The sequence below is a fragment of the Balaenoptera musculus genome, chromosome 1, assembly GCF_009873245.2.
Source record: "Balaenoptera musculus isolate JJ_BM4_2016_0621 chromosome 1, mBalMus1.pri.v3, whole genome shotgun sequence".
Lineage (NCBI taxonomy): Eukaryota > Metazoa > Chordata > Mammalia > Artiodactyla > Balaenopteridae > Balaenoptera > Balaenoptera musculus.
Window position 1 is genome coordinate 80,712,345 of NC_045785.1, and position 26,439 is coordinate 80,738,783.

General features: G+C 39.8%; 1 protein-coding gene across 10 annotated transcripts in view; it reads right to left on the reverse strand.

The window, feature by feature from the left end:
* The window catches only part of TGFBR3 (transforming growth factor beta receptor 3), a 199,732-nt gene that overhangs the window by 149,842 nt on the left and 23,451 nt on the right, over positions 1-26,439 (reverse strand). For all 10 annotated transcript variants that reach the window (XM_036857738.1, XM_036857743.1, XM_036857784.1 and 7 more), the window contains one exon: positions 25,401-25,576. In XM_036857738.1, coding sequence (XP_036713633.1) covers positions 25,401-25,461 — 61 coding nt within the window. In that variant the 5' untranslated portion in view covers positions 25,462-25,576. The remainder of the gene's footprint in view (positions 1-25,400; positions 25,577-26,439) is intronic.

Consider the following 26,439-nt stretch of genomic DNA (forward strand, 5'->3'; position numbering starts at 1 on the left):
TTAGACTTATTCTTAATATGACAATTTACTATTGGCTTCTCTTTCCCTTTTGTTTGCTCGTCTTAAAAAACTATGTCATCAAGTCTCCTTCCATTTAAACTAAAAAAGGAAAAGTGTTAGTTCCAAAATTTGGGATTCTTTTTTTTTTTTATTTTTTTTATTTATTTATTTTTGGCTGCATTGGGTCCTTGTTGCTGAACGCAGTCTCTCGCCAGCTGCAGCAAGCGAAGGCCACTCCCAGCTGCGGTGCGCGGGCCTCTCACTGCGACTGCCTCCCCCGCTGCAGAACACGGGCTCTAGGTGGGCGCGCTTCAGGAGTTGTGGCACGCGGGCTCAGCAGCCGAGGCTCACGAGCTCCAGAGCGCAGGCTCAGCAGTTGTGACACACGGGCCCAGGTGCTCCTCGGCATGTGGGATCCTCCTGGACCAGGGCTCAAACCCTTGTCCTCTGCATTGGCAGACAGATTCCTAACCACTGTGCAACCAGGGAAGCCCAGATTGGGATTATTAATACATTCCACCTGTCATTTTTCTAAGTCTATATTTCTAAATATCAATGATGTCCAAAGAGTCTTAATCATATTTTTTAAAAACCAAAGTACCAAAGTAACTAATTAATTTCATGAAGATGATCAGTAAGTATAAAATGGATATACAACTTGAGCCTGCTTCAATATAGATATCAGTGGTATATTAAGAACACTAAGCGAATAAAAATGATTTATGCAAATACTTATAAACATTCACACAAAATAAGCTTACACATACACGGAGAAAGAATATTATAGCAAAAAAATTCTAGGAAATCATGCACTTCTTAATTTGTGATATACATAAACTGACAAAAATATTCGGCAATAACTTAAATCTTTCCTCATTATAGTAAAATTTAGTATAATTAAAACTATAATTTTTTCAAGGTGACAATGAAAAAATAATTTTACAGGCCCAAAAAGTTAGAACAAGGTCCTTACAAATATTACTGTGTCACATCCTCCACATGAGGTCTTCATCTTTAACCTTGTGAGTATCTAGAAATTACCTGTGTTGCTGCATAATGCCCATGCTGCCAGCATGGCTTCTTTGACAGCCACAGTGATTTGGAGTCATAGTTTGGGAGCTGAAAGAAACTTGGAGATCCCTAGGCCAACCTCCCTCATCTGACAGGTGAGGGAACTGATTACAGAGATGCTAAGTAAGTGACTTCCCTCAGGGTCATGTCTCCTTTGAATCTTCATTTGGGCCAGAAGACAAGATCCGCCAGGGACTCTCCACGCCTACCCCAAGATAGCTCCTCTTTAGTATTCAGTAAAGAGCAATTCTGAAACTTTTTGGTCTTAGGAATCATTTATGCTTTACAATTACCGAGGGCTCCAAAGAGACTTTCTTGATATGAGTTCTATCTATCAAGATTTACCACAACAGAAATTAAAACAGAAATTTTTAAAATATTTATTAATTCATTTAAAACCAATAATAATAAACCCATTGCATGTGAACATAAATAGTATCATTTATGAAAAAACAACTATTTTCCAAAATAAAACTTAATTTAGAGCAGAAGCAAGAAGAACTACAATCCTGCAGCCTGTGGAACAAAAACAACATTCAGAGAAAGACAGACAAGATGAAAAGGCAGAGGGCTATGTACCAGATGAAGGAACAAGATAAAACCCCAGAAAAACAACTAAATGAAGTGGAGATAGGCAACCTTCCACAAAGAGAATTCAGAATAATGATAGTGAAGATGATCCAGGACCTCAGAAAAAGAATGGAGGCAAAGATCGAGAAGATGCAAGAAATGTTTAACAAAGATCTAGAAGAATTAAAGAACAAACAACAGAGATGAACAACACAATAACTGAAATGAAAAATACACTAGAAGGGATCAATAGCAGAATAACTGAGGCAGAAGAATGGATAAGTGACCTGGAAGACAGAATGGTGGAATTCACTGCTGTGGAACAGACAAAAGAAAAAAGAATGAAAAGAAATGAAGACAGCCTAAGAGACCTCTGGGACAACATTAAACGCAACAACATTCGCATTGTAGGGGTCCCAGAAGGAGAAGAGAGAGAGAAAGGACCCGAGAAAATATTTGAAGAGATTATAGTCGAAAACTTCCCTAACAGGGGAAAGGAAATAGCCACCCAAGTCCAGGAAGCACAGAGAGTCCCATACAGGATAAACCCAAGGAGAAACACGCCGAGACACAAAGTAATCTAACTGGCAAAAATTAAAGACAAAGAAAAATTATTGAAAGCAGCAAGGGAAAAATGACAACATACAAGGGAACTCCCATAAGGTTAACAGCTGATTTCTCAGCAGAAACTCTACAAGCCAGAAGGGAGTGGCATGATATACTTAAAGTGAAAAAAGGGAAGAACCTACAACCAAGATTACTCTACCAAGCAAAGATCTCATTCAGATTCGATGGAGAAATCAAAAGCTTTACAGACAAGCAAAAGCTAAGAGAATTCAGCACCACCAAACCAGCTCTACAACAAATGCTAAAGGAACTTCTCTAAGTGGGAAACACAAGAGAAGAAAAGGACCTACAAAAACAAATCCAAAACAATTAAGAAAATGGTAATAAGAACATACATATCGATAATTACCTTAAATGTGAATGGATTAAATGCTCCAACCAAAAGACACAGGCTCGCTGAATGGATACAAAAACAAGACCCATATATATGCTGTCTGCAAGAGACCCACTTCAGACCTAGGGACACATTCAGACTGAAAGTGAGAAGATGGAAAAAGACATTCCATGCAAATGGAAATCAGAAGAAAGCTGGAGTAGCAATACTCGTATCAGATAAAATAGACTTTAAAATAAAGAATGTTACAAGAGACAAGGAAGGACACTACATAATGATCAAGGGATCAAGCCAGGAAGAAGATATAACAATTATAAATATATATGCACCCAACATAGGAGCACCTCAATACACAAGGCAACTGCTATCAGTTATAAAAGAGGAAATTGGCAGTAACACAATAATAGTGGGGGACTTTAACACCTCACTTACACCAATGGACAGATCATGCAAACAGCAAATTAATAAGGAAACACAAGCTTTAAATGACACAATAGACCAGATAGATTTAATTCATATTTATAGGACATTCCATCCAAAAACAGCAGATAATACTTTCTTCTCAAGTGCTCACGGAACATTTTCCAGGATAGATCACATCTTGCATCACAAATCAAGCCTCAGTAAATTTAAGAAAATTGAAATCATATCAAGCATCTTTTCTGACCACAACACTATGAGATTAGAAATCATTTACAGGGAAAAAAACGTAAAAAACACAAACACATGGAGGCTAAACAATACATTACTAAATAACCAAGAGATCACTGAAGAAATCAAAGAGGAAATCAAAAAATACCTAGAGACAAATGGCAATGAAAACACGACTATCCAAAACGTATGGGATGCAGCAAAAGCAGTTCTAAGAGGGAAGTTTATAGCTATACAAGCCTACCTCAAGAAAGAAGAAAAATCTCAAATAATCAATCTAACCTTACACCTAAAGGAACTAGAGAAAGAAGAATAAACAAAACCCAAAGTTAGCAGAAGGAAAGAAATCATAAAGATCAGAGCAGAAATAAATGAAATAAAAACAAAGAAAACAATAGCAAAGATCAATAAAACTAAAAGCTGGTTCTTTGAGAAGATAAACAAAATTGACAAACCATTAGCCAGACTCATCAAGAAAAAGAGGGAGAGGACTTGAATCAATGAAATTACAAATGAAAAAGGAGAAGTTACAACAGACACTGCAGAAATACAAAGCATCCTAAGACACTACTACAAGAAACTTTATGCCAATAAAATGGACAACCCGGAAGAAATGGACAAATTCTTAGAAAGGTATAACCTTCCAAGACTGAACCAGGAAGAAATAGAAAATATGAACAGACCAATCACAAGTAATGAAATTGAAACTGGGATTAAAAATCTTCCAACAAACAGAAGTCCAGGACCAGATGGCTTCACAGGTGAATTCAACCAAACATTAAGAGAAGAGCTAACACCCATCCTTCTCAAACTCTTCCAAAAAATTGCAGAGGAAGGAACACTCCCATACTCATTCTATGAGGCCACCATCACCCTGATACCAAAACCAGACAAAGATACTACAAAAAAAGAAAATTACAGACCAATATCACTGATGAATAGAGATGCAAAAATCCTCAACAAAATACTAGCAAACAGAATCCAACAACACATTAAAAGGATCATACACCATGATCAAGTGGGATTTATCCCAGGGATGCAAGGATTCTTCAATATACGCAAATCAATCAATGTAATACACCATATTGATAAATTGAAGAATAAAAACCATATGATCATCTCAATAGATGCAGAAAAAGCTTTTGACAAAATTCAACACCCATTTATGATAAAAACTCTCCATAAAGTGGGCATAGAGGGAACCTACCTCAACATAATAAAGGCCATATACGACAAACCCACAGCAAACATCATTCTCAATGGTGAAAAACTGAAAGCATTTCCTCTAAGATCAGGAACAAGACAAGGATATCCACTCTCGCCACTATTATTCAACATAGTTTTGGAAGTCTTAGCCACAGCAATCAGAGAAGTAAAAGAAATAAAAGGAACACAAATTGGAAAAGAAGAAGTAAAACTGTCACTGTTTGCAGATGACATGATACTATACATAGAGAACCCTAAAGATGCCACCAGAAAACTACTAGAGCTAATCAATGAATTTGGTAAAGTTGCAGGATACAAAATTAATGCACAGAAATCTCTTGCATTCCTATATACTAATGATGAAAAATCTGAAAGAGAAATTAAGGAAACACTCCCATTTACCATTGCAACATAAAGAACAAAATACCTAGGAATAAACCTACCTAGGGAGACGAAAAGACCTGTATGCAGAAAACTATAAGACACTGTTGAAAGAAATTAAAGATGAAACCAACAGATGGAGAGATATACCATGTTCTTGGATTGGAAGAATCAATATTGTGAAAATCACTATACTACCCAAAGCAATCTACAGATTCAATGCAATCCCTATCAAACTACCAATGGCATTTTTTACGGAACTAGAACAAATCATCTTAAAATTTGTATGGAGACACAAAAGACCCCGAATAGCCAAAGCAGTCTTGAGGGAAAAAACAGAGCTGGAAGAATCAGACTCCCTGACTTCAGACTATACTACAAAGCTACAGTAATCAAGACAATATGGTACTGGCACAAAAACAGAAACATAGATCAATGGAACAAGATAGAAAGCCCAGAGATAAACCCATGCACCTATGGTCAACTAATCTATGACAAAGGAGGCAAAGATATACAATGGAGAAAAGACAGTCTCTTCAATAAGTGGTGCTGGGAAAACTGGACAGCTACATGTAAAAGAATGAAATTAGAATACTCCCTAACACCATACACAAAAATAAACTCAAAATGGATTCGCGACCTAAATGTAAGACCGGACACTATAAAACTCTTAGAGGAAAACATAGGAAGAACACTCTTTGACATAAATCACAGCAAGATCTTTTTTGATCCACCTACTAGAGTAATGGAAATAAAAACAAAAATAAACAAATGGGACCTAATGAAACTTAAATGCTTTTGCACAGCAAAGGAAACCATAAACAAGATGAAAAGACAACCCTCAGAATGGGAGAAAATATTTGCAAACGAATCAACGGACAAAGGCTTAATCTCCAAAATATATGAACAGCTCATGCAGCTCAATATTAAAGAAACAAACAACCCAATCCAAAAATAGGCCGAAGACCTAAATAGACATTTCTCCAAAGAAGACATAGATGGCCAAGAAGCACATGAAAAGCTGCTCAACATCACTAATTATTAGAGAAATGCAAATCAAAACTACAATGAGGTATCACCTCACACCAGTTAGAATGGGCATCATCAGAAAATCTACAAACAAAAAATGCTGGAGAGGGTTTGGAGAAAAGGGAACCCTCTTGCACTGTTGGTGGGAATGTAAATTGATACAGCCACTATGGAGAACAGTATGGAAGTTCCTTAAAAAGCTAAAAATAGAACTACCATACGATGCAGCAATCCCACTACTGGGCATACACTGTGAGAAAAACATAATTCAAAAAGAGTCATGTACCACAGTGTTCACTGCAGCTCTATTTACAGTAGCCAGGACATGGAAGCAACCTAAGTGTCCATCGACAGATGAATGGATAAAGAAGATGTGGTACATATATACAATGGAATATTACTCAGCCATAAAAAGGAATGAAATTGGGTCATTTGTATAGATGTGGATGAATCTAGAGACTGTCATACAGAGTGAAGTAAGTCAAAAAGAGAAAAACAAATATTGCATATTAACGCATATATGTGGAACCTAGAAAAATGGTACAGATGAACCGGTTTGCAGGGCAGAAATTGAGACACAGATGTAGGGAACAAATGTAAGGACACCAAGGGGGGAAAGCAGTGGCAGGTGGGGGTGGTGGTGTGATGAATTGGGAGATTGGGATTGACATGTATACACTGATGTGTATAAAATGGATGACTAATAAGAACCTGCTGTATAAGAAAATAAATAAAGTAAATTTCAAAAATTAAAAAAAAAATAATTTAGTGAGAATAGCGGCATTGTTTTACATTTTTGCAAATCTCTTTAATGTCTGGCTTAATAGAAGACAGCTGGGTTTTCAGATCTACTTCTGCATTCAATTTGTTGTGATACATTGCTCTGGTTGAAGGATATGAAGAAACCTGGCCTCACACAGATATGTAGTTGGAAAGGAGAGGCAAATCTTATTAGTGTTTTCATATACTTGTGGCCTCCTCATCTTGTATAGTCTACCTAAACTCAACAAATAAACAGTCATTTCTTAAAGATTAGTTGCAAAGTGTAATCTGAATCACATAATGAACTTTTCATAACTTGTTACATTAAAATCCATTGTTCTCCCCAAAATACTGAGTAATTACAAAGGGAAAAATAGTAACTTTATAGCAGAGAATTCTGACAGACACCACTTTAGCCAAGTGATCAAGATTAATATCACCATTAATAAGACACACTAACATAATGTAACCCTGATTTGATACCCTGAGAGGGGACCATTACCTCTGTGGCATCCTTGTCAAGAAAACATAACCTCAACACAATCATGATCAGATAAACCCCAATTGAGGGACATTTTCCAAAACTGACCGGTACTCTTGAAAAAGTGTTAAGGTCACTGAAAGACAGAGAGCTGTCACAGATTGGAGGAGACTAAGAAGACATGACAGGGACTTCCCTGGTGGCACAGTGGTTAGAAATCCACCTGCCAATGCAGGGCACACGGGTTCAATCCCTGGTCTGGGAGGATCCCACGTGCTGTGGAGCAACTGAGCCCATACGCCACAACTACTGAAGCCTGTGCACCCTAGAGCCTGCACGCCGCAACTACTGAGCCCACGCATCACAACTACTGAAGCCCACATGCTCTAGGGCTCACGTGCCACAACTACTGAGCCCACGCGCCTCAACTACTGAAGCCCACGTGCCTAGAGCCCATGCTCTGCAACAAGAGAAGCCACCGTAATGAGAAGCCCGCACACCACAACGAAAAATAGCCCCTATTCGCCACAACTAGAGAAAGCCCACTCACTGCAACAAGGACCCAACACAGCCAAAAATAAAATTAAATTAAAAAAAAGAAGAAGACCTGACAATTAAATGAAATGTGAGATTCTGACTTGGGTCCTGAAACAGAAAAAGAACATTAGTGGGAAAATTGATGAAATTCAAATAAATTCTATACTTCAGTTAATAATATTATATCAAATTAATTTCTTAGTTTTGATAATAGCTCTATGGGTATATGAGATGTTATAAGGTGAAGCTGGGTGAAGGGATTATGGGAACTCTCTGTAGTATATATGCAACTTCAACTGTAAGTTTAAAATTATCTTGGGAATTCCCTGGCAGTCCAGTGGTTAGGACTCCATGCTTTCACTACGAGGGGCCGGTTCAATCCCTGGTTGGGGAACTAAGATCCCACAAGCTGCACAGCATGGCCAAAATAATAAATAAATAAAATAATCTCAAAATATGAAGTTTTTAAAAATCAATTGCTCTATCTTGTACTATCAGGATGTGGATCTTTTATCCACACATGATTTTATAACATCAGGTATTGGTCATCTGGAAAATAATGGTTCACTGAGTTATACAAATATGCCAAATGTTGAGGTATTTCTTACATGATATCAAAAAATCACATTTGTTAATATCTCCATTGACCTCATCAGAAAAGCATTTAACTATTGAGAAAACTGCCATGGTCATGGTGATGGATATAAATTTTCCAAAATTTTAATTTTTACTTGAAATAAAATTGTATCATTAGCAACAAATACAGTCAGTTGTTTTCCTTGAAATAATATGCTCCTTCTGTTTATTTTTGAATAATACCTGGCAAATAGCAAAGTCTAGATAACCATCATTTGTCTGTCACTCGTTTTTTTTTCAAGCAAAACGGTATTCGATGATGAACAGACTAGTTCAGCTCACAATTCAAGCAACTGCACAAGTGCTTTTCCTCAAGACAACCATTGTACTTTGAAGTATCAAAGTGCTACCTGCATACTTCCCATTTCATCATACAGAATATGAACAAGACATGTATTTGAGGGGTTTTACTGCTTCATCAAGAGTATTCTTAAATGAAGCTGGTGTGTGGCAGTGAAGCACTGCCTCAATTCCTGATAAGGCACCAGCAGTATTATCCAGTATTGCTTTTATACATCATCAATGCAATATTAACCCAGGGAAAAAGACATCTTAGAATTATTATAAAAATAGTTCTGACCTCACAGACATCCTGAAAAGGTCTCAGATCCACAATTCACGCTTTGAGAACCAATGGTTTAAAGAGTTAACCTTCAGCTCCTGAATGAAATATAGCACCACTACTTTAGCCAACATGTAGAGTACTGTCTTATGCTGTGTTTTTTTTTTTAAGTCTTTATTGAATTTGTTGCAATATTCCTTCTGTTTTATTTTTTTGTTTTTTGGCCACGAGGCATGTGGGATTTTAGCTCCCCGACCAGGGATTGAACCCACACCCCCTGCACTGAAAGGCGAAGTCTTACCACTGGACTGCCAGGAAAGTCCCTATGCTAAGTTTCATAGAATGTTTACCAAGAAACAACAGCATCTTGGGGCTTCCCTGGTGGTGCAGTGATTAAGAATCCTCCTGCCAATGCAGGGGACACGGGTTCGAGCCCTGGTCCGGGAAGATCCCACATGACGTGGAGTAACTAAGCCCGTGCACCACAACTACTGAGCCTGTGCTCTAGAGCACACGAGCCACAACTACTGAAGCCTGCATGCCTAGAGCTGATGCTCCACCACAAGAGAAGCCACCGCAATGAGAAGCCCACACACTGCAACTAAGAGTAGCCCCAGCTCGCTGCAACTAGAGAAAGCCCATGCGCAGCAACAAAGACCCAACATAGCCAAAAATAAATAAATAAAACAAATAAATTTATATAAGAAACAACAGCTTCTTGCCGTCAAAGACTCATAACAATCTAGTGACAGATCGAGTATCTATCTTTAAATAGACGCCCACACGTCACTCAGACACTGTTTTATCTGAAAAGACAGTGACCCTCACCCAGTCTTCATGGAGTAGCCTTGAGATTTATTATTTTAGCAAAGTTGTTTCTCTTTATTGTACTTTATGAACAAGAGTTATAATTATTGATTTATTCAACAAATATTAAGCACCCACTATGTGCTGGGGACCAGGGATTTACCAGTGAACTGTCCCCATGCTCTACCTCGATGGTCACATTCAAGCAGGGTCAAACAAAAACATAGAAACTCCTCTACTTGTGAATTTTCATATAGATGGAAGGGCTATACCAGAGCAAAAGCAAACCAACCTGACTTTCGTGGAGCTTACACTTTCGTGGAGGAAGACAAGTAATAAACAAAATAAATCATAAACTTGTTTTAAGGTGATAAGTGCTATGAGGGAAAAAATAAAACAAGATTATAAGAATGGGAATACCAGGGGTTGAGAGGGATTACAATTTTAAATAAGGTGGTTAGGGTGGGACTGAGCCCAGGGGTACCACCACAGATGAGGAAAATTGCTGATAGGTGGTCTCACTCCATTGTTTCCAAGTTCTCCTGTCCTCAGCCAGGCATAATCCTCAGTGCCACTACTTACCTTTCTTGAAGTTCAGGCTTACCCTCCAACTTCCAGCTAAAGGCCAAGCTACTTCCTCAAGAGGAACAAGGGTCTTTTTCCATCCAGGCCCCAGATTTAGTTCTTCTCATTTCAAAGCCACCTGAGCCCTGGTTCAGCCAACAGCAAATCAGCCATCTCCCAGAAAAATACCCTGACCTGCCTTTTCTCTGCTGGGAGCACAGAGCTAAACAGCAAACTCATTCGGCCCGTGCTACATTTGTTCTAGCTCTCTTTCTTTTTCTAAACACACAGATTCTCTAAATAAGGAATAACTTTTTGAAGACCTACTATGTGCCATAAACTGCTGGCTGCTTTACATGTTATTTAATTCTCATAACAATCAACAGAATAAGTATAATTAGCAATAATCTATAGATAAGGCAAGAGAAGCTCTGAAAGTCATAAATTTGGGACTCAAATTCAAATCTTCAATACAGAAAAAAAAAGAAGAAAGTTTTTTATTCACAACCTCCTCCCAACTTCATCAGTCCCACTGTACTGCTTTGAACAGAACATATGGAAAATAAAGAAACTGGGCATTGATAGAGTCTGTCTTATCTGCAACACTGGATTTCAGAATCAGATATGATTTTCGCACTAAAAATATGCCTAAGCAATAGACTTCCAACTTAAAAGACTGGGTAAATATGTTCAACATGCTCATATTTTTCAAAGAACACCATTTTCAATAGTTTCATTTAAATAAACATGACCCTCTGATTTACATGCATTATCTCATTTATAATCCTCAGAAGGACACAGTGCAGTGGATATAATCAATATCTCTATTTTATATATAAGGATACTGAGGCTATGGTCATGCAGCCTTCAAATAGCAAATCATGGGCCTGAACCTGTGTCTGAATCCAAAGCCCATGGTTGTAACTACTGTAAGATCCTGACTCTCTGACTTTAATACATCTCTGTTAAGACTAGACATTGTGGTAGAGAATTACTTTTCCTACATAAAAGTGTAACAGGGATCCTTAGGCATTGCTCACATTTGGAGGGTAAAATCTCTACAAAATCCTTTAGTTACCAGTCCCAAATAAAGCTTCACTAGTGACTATGCTCCAGCAAAAATCTGCTTGGAAAACCCAAGGGCCTGGCAAAAGGGCACAATTTTCAATCTCTGGGTTCTGAGACTGTCCAAAGGAACAAGAGTGCTCACTTTACCATACTGAAGAGGTGCGATGGCTTCCCCTGCTCAGCAACACCAGTTTAAGCCTCAGCTAAAGGACATCTCTTATAGTACACACTGAGCTCTGAGTTCCTACAACTTAGAGCAAAGCCAGCAGGCCAATAACTCACTTTAGCAGATGGCCTTAGTTATCTGTGACTGAGCTCACTCTCCAGATGGCCAGAGGGAGTATTAATTTTTATCACTGTTAATCAAGGGTAGTTTAAAGAAGATAGAATTATTATCTCTAAAACAGAGGTTCTCAAACCTAATTCTAATGAAACAGACATGCATAATGAACACTGTTCACATCTGGACACACCATAGTCTTCAAAATAAATTCCTGAAAACTCCAAGGAGTACTGAAAGAAATTAAAGAAAACTTAAATTGAGGGGTGTACCATGTTCATGGATGGCAAAACAGATATGACATGCTACAGATTCTGTTCTTTTCATTCTTTTTTCTTTAATTTTTGAATTTTATTTATTTTTTATACAGCAGGTTCTTATTAGTTACCTATTTTATACGTATTAGTGTATATATGTCAATCCCAATCTCCCAATTCATCCCACCACCACCACCACCCCCCACCACTTTCCCCCCTTGGTGTCCATACGTTTGTTCTCTACATCTGTGTCTCTGCCCTGCAAACCGGTTCATCTGTACCATTTTTCTAGGTTCCACATATATGCATTAATATACGATATTTGTTTTTCTCCTTCTGATTTACTTCACTCTGTATGACAGTCTCTAGATCCATCCATGTCTCTACAAATGACCCAATTTTGTTCCTTTTTATGGCTGAGCAATATTCCATTGTATATATGTACCACTCTTTTCATTCTATCAAGGGCAATCCTAACCCCTCTCTCTCTCACTCAGATATATTTAAATGCAAATAACCATGGTTAGGGTAAACCTGAATCTTGTCTTTTTAAAGAAAAATCACTCTTTAAAGTCAGCACTTTAACTATTAGTGGTAACATTACTCATGGTATCTTACAACGTAACTGGGATATACCAGCAAGTCTTGACATTGTGGCACAGAATTACTTTCTAAAATAAAAGTGTAATGAGATGGCAAAAAATAAAGCAGCAAAGAAAAATCACAGTCATTTATTCATTCAAAGGCTTTATTCCCAACTTTAAAAATATCTTTCATGATTCCTCACAGCTCTGAGATCAACTCCATCAAGTTGCCTGGGGACCACCTGCAGAAAGGGTTAAAAGTCAAAGTTGCTACTCCATGCTTGCTGGCTGAGGAGGAAGCAGGTTTCCTGGAACCTCAGGATGGCCAGCCTCACACAGAGTAAACAGAGCCGCTGTGCACTCAGGAATAAATTCCTCAACCAGCACATACTCTCCTGAGGTTTGCATGTAAGTTCTTTCCAATAGATTCCAAGTTGAGGAATAAACAGAAATAATAGATTTTCTTGGGCCTTCTTGAGTTCAGGAAGATCTGACATTATCATGAAATAGCTCAGCACAGTCCTCTGAAATTTTTCATTAGAATTCTTTTCTCCTGAATCATGTTAATAAAGTACAATTTGGCCTCGGATTCATACGTAACTACTTACTCACAAGCAGCTCAAGCCCAGAAGGACGGGAAAAGACACTGAGGCCTGTCAGTAGGAGGCAGAGCCAGGCCCAGGCCCAGGAATTGTCAGATTTCTGGATAAATGTTTTCCAACAAAGCTATATATTGCTTAGAAAAGAGCTCCCTTACAGAACACTTGACTGGCTCTGAGATAAGTCTGAAATACTCTTCTCTGCTTTCATTTTCAACTGCCTACACTGCTCTCAGAGTCACCAGAACTGGCACTTGGCTCAACAAGCCTCAAATCTCTTTCATCTTTAAGGGGCAGGGACTTCCATTATTTTTCTATAATTCATCAAGTTGAGCTAATTCTAGGTATTATTATTCTATAACATATGTCAAATGTAACAAAATAATGCAAGTCTATTTTTCTCCTTCATACATACAGTATACTCTGAACTTATATTGTGTGCACTTGATTTCAAACTGAGATTTTTGAACACCATTTTCCAAATGCAGTAGCAGTTTGCTGCCCTGGGCCGGCCAAACAGAGGAAATGAGGAATCTGACTTGTTTTATTTTAAGAGGAAGAAAAAAAAAACTACTTAAGGCCTGATCCTGGTACCTTTTGAACAGTTAACACTTGGAACCTAAACTGTTTCATAATAAACTAGAGCTCCCTTTCCTCCCTCCAAGAAGAGATCCTTGGGAAGTATTTATTTAGTTAATGAATGTTAAGTAATTGTGTTTTACTCACAAAAAAAAAAACAAACAAAACTTCTAGAAGATGCTCTTTGGGCTCCCTAGCTCTGCAAGGTCCACATGAGCTCCATCAGCCACGAGCCTGGAGCAGTAAACTGGGAATTCCAGGGAACATGTGACCACAAGCACTTCTCCAAAAAGAAAACAACTCCCCTCTTGGCCCAACTCCAAAAGCAATTGAGCTGGGTAAGGTCCAGGCTATCTCTGAACAGCCTCTCTGCCAACTTTCTCCTACAGTCATAGGTTTTTCAGCATGGGCTTTGCAAATGATCTAAAACAATTAATTAGTGCTTTTGAATTCACCCCATACCATTAATGAAACATTGCCAGACAGCTTTTGATAACATATTTCCAGAGCTCATTAAACATGGCAAACCAGAGGACACAGACTCCCCAGGAACCCAAGAGGGCCAGGCTGAGACCTGGCTGTTGACAGTGAAGCCATCCTTGCAAACGATCCTGGGGTGACAAAGTGGAGGGCTGCTGGGGTCAGGCCCTTAGGGTCCTCCACAATACGCCAGACCCTGCTCTCAAATTATATCATGATCAGGCTCTTAAAGTTCAAATTATTCTTTCACCCTAAAGACACTTTTTTTCTTCTATTGAGTGGAAATTCTTAATTTGATACTTAAAAGTTTCATATTGCTTCTAATCCACACCTCCACACCTCCATACCTCCATCCCCCAAAAGACTGGTTTTAATTTTTTAAAAGGGGGGGGGGTGAATAATAGTTTTAAAAACTAAATATTAGGGCTTCCCTGGTGACGCAGTGGTTAAGAGTCCACCTGCCAATGCAGGGGACACGGGTTCAAGCCCTGGTCCGGGAGGATCCCACATGCCGCGGAGCAACTAAGTCCTTGCGCCGCAACTGGTGAGCCTGCGCTCTGAAGCCCGCGAGCCGCAACTACTGAAGCCCGTGCGCCTAGAGCCCATGCTCCGCAACAAGAGAAGCCACCGCACCACAACTAAGAGTAGGCCCCATTCGCTGCTACTAGAGAAGGCCCGCCCGCGGCAATGAAGACCCAATGCAGCCAAAAATAAATAAACAAAATAAATAAATTTATTTAAAAAAAAAAACAACTAAATATTAGAATAAATCTTGTCCCAAAATTCCCTTCTTTCAATCAAAGAGTCCTGCATAATCCAAGATTTCCCACTCCCATAGCCTCAGTCATGTGAGAAATCTTTCGATTTTTTTACTATCTAATGCCACACAGAATTCCAGGCTGCTCTACATGCATGGCCAGCAAGATAAACACATTTTTGGGAGGCCTAGAAAAAAGCTAGCAGGGGGGCAAGAAGTAAAAATGCTGTTGCATTCCTCTGGACTTTTCTGTTCCAGTTTCAAAAACAGAACGACCACCACCTGGGGCTTGTGGCGAGCTCCAGAGCCAGACTTAAGCTGCTTATCACTGCCCACCCACCCCGAAACCCACCCCCTACCACCCCGCCGATGACAGTGATGAGATCTGAGAAAGCAAATCAGAAAACTTTATAAACTACTCAGTTGCAAAATAAATAAACAGAAGTTATTTTAAAAGACAACTTTTCGGGCACAGAGGTTAAATCTTCGCAGTGTCTTATTCCAATTTTTAATAAATATGATATTGATGCTTAATAAATATCAATAACAACTTTGGGGAGTTTTCTCCCCTCTTTAAATTGTTAATTTTTTTAAAGTTCTAGCCTAGAATCTGATTACAGGAATAAAATAGGAATCAGTGAGGAAGCCAGAGCTAAAAACTAGAACGGCTCCAGCAGAAATGGGGTGTGCCCCACTTAACATTCTGGGTTTTTTTTAACACCCTTGTTAACCTACCTCATCTCCCCCTGTTATCCAGTCAGCTGGTACCATCCCGCATTACCTAGAGTCTCCTCAGCCACAGCTGCCTGCACCAGTTGTCCCCATGCTCTACTAAGTCACGAGGCAAGAAATGGGAAAAGGCAAAAGAGGCACATGAAAGGAAGAACTGAGGGAAAATTCCTTCTTCTTATAGCTACAGCCGTTATTCCAAGGTGTAGCCCCAGCCAATAAAGATGCACCTGGTGTTTGCAGGTGCACCACACCTACAGCTGGAGAGCTAAAGTTGTCTGTGGAACTCACTCCCTCAAACCAATCTCCCTTCCAGCACATGGATCCCTCTGACCCAAATGAGTTCACTGAAAGGTTTTCAAGGTAGCTGTTTCAAAGGCATGCTAAAACCAAGCTCCCTTTATGACAGTAAGACTTTTTCTAGAAGGTGTTTTCAGGTTCTGTGTTACAATTTGTGCATAGAGAAAACAGATGATCTATGCTGTCAAATGTGGTCCTCAGACCAGCAGCAACAACATCGTATGGGCCTGTTAAAAAAAAATATGCATTGAGTAATTAATTTAAAAAAATAAAGCATACAATTCAATGGTAAAAAAAAAAAATATGCAGTCTGTTACCCTATGAAAACTGAATCTGCATGTTAACAAGACCCCCAGGTGATTCATATGCACATTAAAGTTTAGAAAGCACTGGTCTAATGTCTGTCTGTTTATAACTTCCAACTCCAAAAGCGAAATGGGTATACCACTCTCAGGCAAAAGCAATATGAATACCCATACTATAAAACATATTTTAAAGTAATTTTTTGCTCTACAGAGTAAAGTTTACTGTAAGTATCCAGCTCCTTGCTCACACCTAATATGTAATTTAATTTATAAAAATGAGTTTACACACAACACGCTTATTTACTATGTAAAGCTGGATGCAAATGTATTTCTCTGAAACACTAGTTTTGCTACGAGAAGCAATTTTGCAAAAGGTGGTAAAACCCTCAAAATCCATAATCCTGAAAAACAGACCACATGGGGAATGAAAAGGATGAGACTTGGAAATCAGGACAGTAGGTAAATTAGGAAGAGAGAGTCCAGGCTTTTAAGACAGTGATTTTTCGAGGACAGTCATTCACAGTGCAAAGAGATTTTCTCTAGACAGTTTGGGGGGTTGTTCTGTGTTTTAAGATACAGTTTTTACTGTTACATAGAAGTAATTATCTTTACTATTAAGTTATGGCATAGTATTCCACTGATATATCAGTCTTTATAATCTCTTCCTCAAAAGGAACAAATTGGGGCTTCCCTGATGGCGCAGTGGTTGAGAGTCTGCCTGCCAATGCAGGGGACACGGGTTTGGGCCCTGGTCTGGGTGGATCCCACATGCCGCGGAGCAACTGGGCCCGTGAGCCACAATTACTGAGCCTGCGCTTCTAGAGCCTGTGCTCCGCAACAAGACAGGCCGCGATGATGAGAGGCCCGCGCACCGCGATGAAGAGCGGCCCCCACTTGCCACAACTAGAGACAGCCCTGACACAGAAACGAAGACCCAACACAGCCACAGATGGATGGATGGATTAATTAATTAAAAAAAAAAAAAAAGGAACAAATTGAAAGAAAACCATAAAATCATTCTTAATTTCATAAGCATTTTACTCCCAAGGGTCTTGCCTTCTAAAATCTGATTCTGGCCACCATCATCTCTTGCCTCAATTATTACAATAGCCACCAGCCAGTATCCCCAAATGCACCATTACCCAACAGTCTATTCTCAACACTGCAGCCAGAGCAATCTTGTTACAATATCTTTCAGATCACACCATTCTGCTGCTCAAACTCTCCAATGGCGCTTTCTCACTCAGAGTAAAAGTTTAACAATGGCCTACAAGGCTATATGCAGCCCTACACCTGTCCCCCAGGTAACCCTCTGACTCTTCACTCCAGGAGCCACCTGGCCTGTTTACTAGGGCTTGGGCACTTCAGACAAGCTCCCACCTCAGGACCTTTGCACGTGCTTTTCCTTCTGCCTGGAGTCCTCGTTTCCCCAGATATCCACTTAGCTCACCTCCTTCAAATCTTCGTTCAAATGTCATCTTCCCAGTGAGGCCCTCCCTGATCACCTTACTTTAAATTGTACTCCCCCAGGAGTAATTCCTAGCCCTGTTGCTTTTTCTCCACTGAACCTGCTAAAATATGCATAATTTTTTGCTTCTGATCTCTCTTCACTAGAATGTAAGCTTCAGGTGTACAAGAATTTTTGTCTGTTTTGTTCATTGCTGTATCTCCAACACCTGGAGGAGTGTCTAGAGTACTCAGTAGATGCTTTCTGAATAAATCAATCAACACTTTAGGAAACAACCATGTTAGAAGGTGGAAAAAACTCATTATTTGCACTAACCCCAAAGTATCCCCTTTCTGTGCCACAGAAGCTAGCAAAGTACCTGAGACCTGGTATGCACTCAAAGCTAATTCACCAGACTACAACCTCCCACCTGAACATAGCAGTATTTAAAAGTTGAAAGAAATGGTGAAATGATAAATGGTTCTTTCGTCTAAAAAAAGAAAGGGGCAGGTGGGAGCTATGTGGCATTTTGTTTCACCAAGCAGCAACGAAATGCCAAAGTGGGCCACACAGGTGCGTCCCGCTGGAAAAGCTCATCGCAGGAGCAGCTCTGGCACCACTGGAAGCAACAGAGCAGGAACTGCCTCCAGAAGCAGGTGCTGTGCGCTCTCCTGAGGCCTTTGCTACCTGAGCATCTTTCCGGATGGGGCAGGAGGGTAGGGAGGAAGGGAGGTGTTACTACTAATGGCTCATCTATCATCCAGACCAGGACTAAGTTGTTCAGGCACGTGAGGACAAAGGGAAGCAACACAAAGAACTCAGAGCAGTCTCATTGGAACTTTTTCCTTTTGCCATAACTACACCACTTATCACTATATGGTTCCCTTCATTGCCCACAGAGAGAATAACTTTTTTTTTTTTAATCAATATTTTCCTTTGAAGGCAGTAAGATTTTCCACATTCTACTCTAGAGTTTTTGTTTGTTTTTTATTCCTTAAGATTTCTAAGAGTTGGCAGGATAGGACAGGAGAATAGCTGGGCCTCAGTCCCCAGAGCACCTGCTGCCTAGTCCTTGGAAGGAACATTCTGAGAGCAAGTGCATTTTTAAGCCTTCTAGAATTCTGCCTGATTTACAGTGTCCTCTCAGAGAACAAAAATATGATTATATGGGACTTCAGGATAAATCTATTTTAGGCCACTCTGGCAGAGAATGTTTTAAAGAGAATGAAAGTCAGCGGTTCACGTGGATGCAGTGCCGGCCAGGCCAATCTTCCAAGACAGGCAAACTGTTCCATGCCTTGAGGCCCCCATGTGCAGGGCCGGTCCTGAGGGAAGGCACCACAGTGAAACACTTCCTGGAACCCGCCTTGTTCCTACAACACTTCCAAAACCAGCACTCGGAGCTCAGAGCTCTAGCAATGATTCAAGGTGGCCCCAGCGTAGGAAGGTTTAGTTATCAAAGCAAACAAGCTGAGAAAGCCTAATTTCCCAAATCCACAGTGTGTGAGAGTATAAGCCCTGAGCAATTAAACAGCTATGTGGTCACATACAGATAGCTCTGTCCTGATGGAAAAGTTGATCAGTGTTTATAAAAATGCCCCATCATTTGTACCCTAAAATAACCCAGATAAATCAACAATTCAGAAAGCTGGGTGGCAATAATACAGTCTAGGATAAGGGTGCAAAGGAGAGAGAAACCTGGGTTCTGTGGACCTGTCTGACATCAAATCTATGTATAATCTTACTCACACTCTTGGTAAATATCTTTCTCATACTATATGAACATCTGCTTACCCAACTATCTATTCTCCTTGCAAATGAAAAAAGAAAAAGGCCTTTCATTTGATATCATATCATATTCCACCTCTGTGGGTGGAATATGCAGGGCAAGGTAATCTTTGAGAAATGAACTCATATTTTTCTTGACTACAGCTAACAGCCCCAACTCTGTGTGTGTGTGTGTGTGTGTGTGAGAGAGAGTGTGTGTGAGTGTGTGTGCGTGTGTGTGTTGTTTCTGTGCAAAACTAAAGAAAGGGAGGCAGGGACCTCATCGTGCTAGGGTGTGCATAGTCCCCCCAACGAGATCACTACCTAAAATGCAGGCCATGGTATTCACTCTGGGACTTTTAATAACATTTCTTTGCTCTTTAAAATAAATAGAAAGTTGGCACCCTGGTGATAGCTGGCATCACAACTGACAATATCTTTTGCCTATGTATCCAAAAGTGGAATTAAACACAAAAGTGGTTATAATAACCACCTGAAAACAATAATAATCACAGACCAAATCAACTAGCTGTGTCCAAAGACTTAGGGGTTAGCAAGAGAAGATCTTTTTGAATTTGCTTTGAACCTTCAAGTCTACTCCTCCTCTACCCTTTACATTCCCTGGTGGCAGCTCCCACCGGCACCCTCCCTGCCTTTCTGCCATTATGAGTTACAGCCTCTGATCCCTCAGTTGGCAGAGCGGGGAAACTATGGCAGAACCACCTCTGCGGTCCTCAGGCCATTGATCTCAAGTCCAAGAGAGAGAGTGCCAGTTCCCTTTGGGCAGCACAACGGAAAGAACATGAACTCTGGGTCTGCTGCCATGCTGCCACTTACTCATCGTATGACTATTATTACCTAAAGGACCATTTTAACTTTTTTAAAAATTTGCCTCTCACTATCTATGACATTTTTCTTCTCTAAGCCTCCGTTTCATCATTTGTAAAATTAGTATAATAATAATGGTAGGGGTGGTGGCAGTAGTAATAATTACAAGAACAGTGATAATGATGAATACCTACCTCACTGGGTTTCCGTAAGGATTAAATGAACTGATTGGTGCAAAGTACCCAGCAGAGCACCTGGCTGCATTGTTTCAAGAGGTGCTGAGGGGCGCGCTAAGACTCAACAGTGCAGTTCATCTGCAGAAGTGCGCTGGGTTCGGGTTCAATCAAGAGGCAGACCAGCTTTCTAAACTGCTTACTTTCTCTAAAGCCCCTTACTCCCATTCCATAAATGAAGAAAACAACCCTGCCCACCCAGGGACCACTAGGAGAATCAAATGAAACACTAGACACAAAAGCATTTTGGAAGCAATAAAATTAAAATGATATTACTATGTTTACCTCCCCTCAAGGCTGCCAGCTTGTCCCATTCCAAACCAAGTATTAACCAGCGAGTGTCTCTGCCTGCTGTCCTACGGACCCAAAGAGTTCAGAGCTTTCTTAGCAGGAAAATAGCTCCAACTAAAAACATCTCTATTTTCCTGTGGACTGTACCTGGAATTCCAGGTACATCCTGCAATAAAGATAAAAAGAAATGAGTTTGTTCAATAGAAATAAATGTGTGTGCGGGTCATAGACAAGCCTCCAAAAGGATGCACCTAGGCACCAAATGGAAACCACGGAATGAGGGAAAGAGCCGTGCCATCAACACTGGCCAGCACAGAGGCCAGCAGCGTTTCTGCAGACCTCCCCTTTGGCCTGACACAAGGGACCAGTAGGGTGCAGACAAGTCCATCCCCTCCTACCAAACTGTTTTCCCTGAATTCTCCATACGTGCCTCTTTTTCCCATTATTAAGGCTCCTGGGAACACAGCCCTACCTAACACTGGCAAGCCTCAGAGGCAGCAGTTAATATTTTTTAAAGATGTGTAGCAGAACAGTTTTTAAAGTGAAAACTTAGTGAGCCTTAAGCCCACAGGAGCAAGCATTTACCTTTATAACTTCCCACTTTTCTTAGACACATTACAGGACCTAAGATAAGGCACCAAAAACCTAAGGTAATTTCTAATCAGGAGGCATTAGGGTCCTTACACAGTTCTTGTTCACCAAGAGCACGGTCCTCTCTCCCCACATGCTGTACAATAACCAAGGAACAAGGGAGGGAAGGAAAAGTATGAGTTTTGTCAAAGCAACCACTAACCCTGGGCTGTGGCTGCTGCCCCCGCCTCCTTCACCCTCAGCCACAAGCAGGGAAGGAAGGCTTTCACTGAAGGCCCACACGTGGGTACCTACCGTTCCAGCTCGGGCTCATTTTAGGTGCTGTGCTGTGCTCTTCTCCTCCCTGGCCGCATGTCTAAAGGAGGCCTTCACCCCTTCTGCTGCCAAGAACTCTACAGTAGAGCTCCACAGCCCCGTCAGTGAAACAAGAATGCGAATAAAGAAGGCCCATTACTTGAGGGTCTTTCCATTCTGATGACTTACATACGTCTCTTCTGAGGCCAAAGGGGTTTCATCTGGTTCCAGAATGTCTCACTGGTGGCTACTCATCCGGTATTGAATCAATCAAGGGAAGAGGCTCATTCATTCCGCACTGAGTGTCTCCTACGTAGAGGCTCCAGTGGAGCGGTGGATGGGCTGGAGTCTAGAGCCAAATTGTCTGGGTTCAAGTCCCTGCTCTGCCACTTATTAGATATTTTTTTAATAAAATGTATTTTTTTAAAGATTTATGTATTACTTATTTATTTATTTATTATTGCCTGTGTCGGGTCTTAGCTGGGCACGTGGGATCTTCATTGAGGCACGCGGGATCTTTCGTTGCAGGGCACAGCCTCTTCGTTGTGGTGTGCAGGCTTCTCTCTAGTTGTGGCGTTCGGGTTTTCTCTTCTCTAGTTGCGGTGCACAGGCTCCAGGGCGCATGGGCTCAGTAGTTGTGGCGCGCGGGCCTAGTTGCCCCGCGGCATGTGGGATCTTAGTTCCCTGACAAGGGATCAAACCCGCACCCACTGCATTGTAAGACGGATTCTTCACCACTGGACCACCAGGGAAGACCCACTTATTAGTTACTGAGTCCCAGTTTCCTTGTGAGTAAAATGCAGATGATGATAATGATACTAATACCACCTCACAGGGTTTTCTTATAAAAACAAAATAAATTAGCTGGCAGAGAGCAAGCCCTAGCTGAATGTCAGCCTATGTGCCAGGCACTGTTGCCTTTGTAGCCAAGGAGGCCATATTCTCAGTTTAACTTTGTGAGGCCGCAGTTTGAATTCTAAGATTAAACAGTGCATGCTTTTGGCTACCGGGGGATGGAAGAAGAGAGAATCCAAACCTCAGAATGAAATCCACAGCCTTGTTCTGACATTTAAGGTCCTCCACAATCTACCCTCATCCTTCCTTCCAAACAGACCTCCTCTACATTCCCAACCAGTTCTCTGGGTCATCCGTTCTCTAAAACAACATCAAGCTCCTAACTGCCATGTTCTGTGCTAAGCACTGTTCTCCCCTCTGCTCACCCCAATGCCTTTCCCTTTCTAGATCCTTCCTGGTCTTCAAAACAGAGCTCAACATCTAGGCTTCCACAAAGCCCTCCCCAGCTGCTCTAATCCACCCTCCTGACCCCTCTGAGGTCTTCTGGCTTTTCCTCACCATGCATTGATTATTTTGTTATATGGTTATATTTTATATGCCGAACTAAAGTATAAGCAACTCAAAAGAAGGATGAATCTTACATTTCTTTGTACATCCCTAAGTGACTAGTACTGTGCTTTGCACTCAGCGGAGACTCAGTGAGTAAGTGATTTACTTGACGCTTCAAGAGGGCACAGACGACACACAGCAAACCCATTATCATTTTTTTAAAACACCTTTCTGATCAAGACTCCCTCATAGTGTAGAGATTAAAGGCTCAATCTGTAGACCTAGACTCAGTAGGTTTATGGTTAAATCTGCCACTTAGTAGTTGTATGACCTTGAGGAAGTTACTTAACCTGTCTATGCTTCAGTTTCCCCATCTATAAACTGAGGATAAACAAAGAACCTACATTTCTTAGGGGAGTTATGAGGATGGAATGAGATAATACATTTAAAGCACTTTGAACAGGGCCTGATACACAGTAATTAATTAATTATTATAAATATTCATTATTATATTATCTTCTACTATCTTCTTGAAATTCAGCTCATCCAGAATGCCCCAAAAAAGTATTTTGTAAAGTATGCTGAGCCTATACAGAAAGCTACTGGATGTCAGTACTATATACAAAACATTTCTCCCTTCTTCTTCATTCATTTGGCCCATCAGCTTGTTCAAAAAAGCATCTCTACCTCTGTACTATTGATCAGTTGCCTCAGTTTGTTATAAAATCTGTAATTCTACTGTACCTTCAATCTTACTGTACACTTCAGCAAAGCTTTCAGTGTGTACACAACTCAAAAAAATATTTTACCAGCGGCTTGAAAGAGGAAGGAAGGTCTCAAGCAAAACTGATTCACTATCAAATACATCAAGGCTATACAGAACCACCAAACTCACCACATTCCCATGAAGTACCTTCTTAAGTTATGTTTTTTCATCAATGAAAGCAGAAAATTCTGCCTCAAACCCACCAGGTATAATTATACATCTTGTCATCAAAAACAGCACATTTTTCCATCAAGCCATTTCTTTCTCTTTTTTTTTTCTGCTACTTTTCAGTGAGATTTTAATTAAGATCAGCTTTAATACACAGGCTAAAAGGCAAATAACTTTTCAATCATGAGACAAAATGAAACTGCTGACAGAGAGAATGGGCAGTTCAAATTCACACACCAGCATTCAAAAAAAAAAAAAAAAAAAACTAGCAACTTTCTCTCAAGATATTTGCAACAAGGGGGACATTCTGCTTTCCAATCTCATAAACCAGTTTCTGCAAACTGGCTTCCACTCAGTCTGTGCCTGCATATGGTTCCTGATCTGAGTCAACTGGAGCATTAACGGTGGTCCCGCTTCTCCAGTATAACTCAGAGGTGAAGAGCAGAGTTGTGACTAAGTGAGCTCATGAACTAAGAATATCCTTGCTCATTGTTAGAGGCTATAATTGTTTAGCACAGTACCTGGCTGCAGTGCACACTCAATACATGGTTATTATTATCACTCTCATGTCATCTGTATGGGCAATTCAACAGCTAAAACCAAGAGGCTAATCATTTTTTAAGTCACTATGTTTCTTCCTGAGGCCAGCCAGTTTCCAGAACTGGCCCAACAAATCAGTTCTATGTAGCTCATTATAGAAGAGACACAAAGGAAATTATAACAAAATAGAGCAAATTAGGTTTCCAAATTTGTTAAGTAACCCTGACTGCCACACTAAGACACCATAGGGGATATGATACTCTTATTTAAGCAACAATGTTCCAACCAAATCATTTGCTTCTTCTCATCTCCGACCTCCCATTCTGATGGCCTCTAGGAAGCACAGTGTATTTCTGTACGTTTTTAATATTTTTATTTTGTTTTGTTTTGTTTTGTTTTTGGCCGCACCATGTGGCTTGTGGGATCCCAGTCCCCCAACCCGGGCCCTCGGCAATGAAAGCACGGAGTCCTAACCACTGGACCGTCAGAGAATTCCCTCTGTACTTTTTTAAAAATTACTTTTTAAAAATTACCTGAAATAGGCAAAATTAAATATTTCCTAAGTAGCCTATGCTAGGAGTGTCACCTCTATGTAAAAGATCTATTTATTTTGTAATAAAGAACAAAAAGGCTTTCTTGAAATTCTTATTTACAACAAGAAAGTAAATGTAATCTATGCATGTAACAAAATTAAGTGGTATTAAACTGCATATTTTTTCTCTAGCCACCTCAACACTGAAGGTTAGTTAGGTATCTGTGTCACTGACATTTGAATGTCTAGCACTTGTCTAGTAAAATATAACATGGGCAAACATACTATGTATCTGTAGTCAAATATTTTATTTCCTTGAAGAACATAAATACTCAAGTTTTGTATAAATATTCCATGTCCTACATTTTTCTAAACTGAAGAGACTGAAGAAAAATATATCCAAAAGAAGATAATGAACATGCAATTTATATTATGCAACTTACCTGCAGTTGCTAAACAGGAACTCATCAGGGCAAAGATGGCAATCACACAATGAGAAGCCATTTTTATTTCTCCAAAAGTCCCGTTCAGTGACCTCAGCCTGCAGTTCTTCAGATTATAGATAATCTTTGCAAATTGGAAGTGGCCTTAAAATCTTTCTTTCCAATTTTCAAATTGCCTGTAAAAATAAACATTTTAAGAAGAAAACTTAATGCAGGTATTTCTTTTCATAAATACACATCAAAGTGAAATGAAGAATTTCTAAAAAGTATAAGATAAATTTATCTTGTGTGCCTAGACAGCACTCAAGCAAATGTTGGGGGTGCAGGGGAGGTAATTACCTAATAAAGAATTTTATAGCATATACTTTTGCAAATACATGCTTGTTTTGACATTTTAAATCTTTGGTTTTATATAAAATTTTCAAGAATATAGAAAAAAATCAAGGTACACCTATAATATAACATCATCAGTTATAAAATAATCAGTGACACTTGAAACATGAACTCCCTAGTGCCAGCATAAAAAACACAAACAACTCTGATTAGAACTCAATCTAAGATGCAAACTATCATATACAGGATAGATAAACAACAAGGTCCTACTGTATAGCACAGGGAACTATATTCAATATCCTGTGATAAACCATGATGGAAAAGAATGTGAAAAAGAATATATATGTGTATAACTGAATCACTTTGCTGTACAGCAGAAATTAACCCAACATTGTAAATCAGCTATATTTCAATAAAATTTTTTTAAAAAAAGAACTCAATCTAATGTTATAGTGGCAGAGTTATCACAGGGATCAAATTGAAACACATTTAGAGTCAACCTGAAAAAATAAAGAACCATTAAAAGACAAGATTCTTATTTCAACTGTTTGCCAACATTTTAATAAGCAAAAATGTCTCTTCCTGTCTCTCAACCCCATCTGAGACTATCTGGTTGCATGACTAGAGGATCCAGAAGGTCTTTTCTAAACTTTTCCTATCCAGAGCCTTGAATGGTGAGTTTTGTGAAGGTTTGCTGAACTGGAAT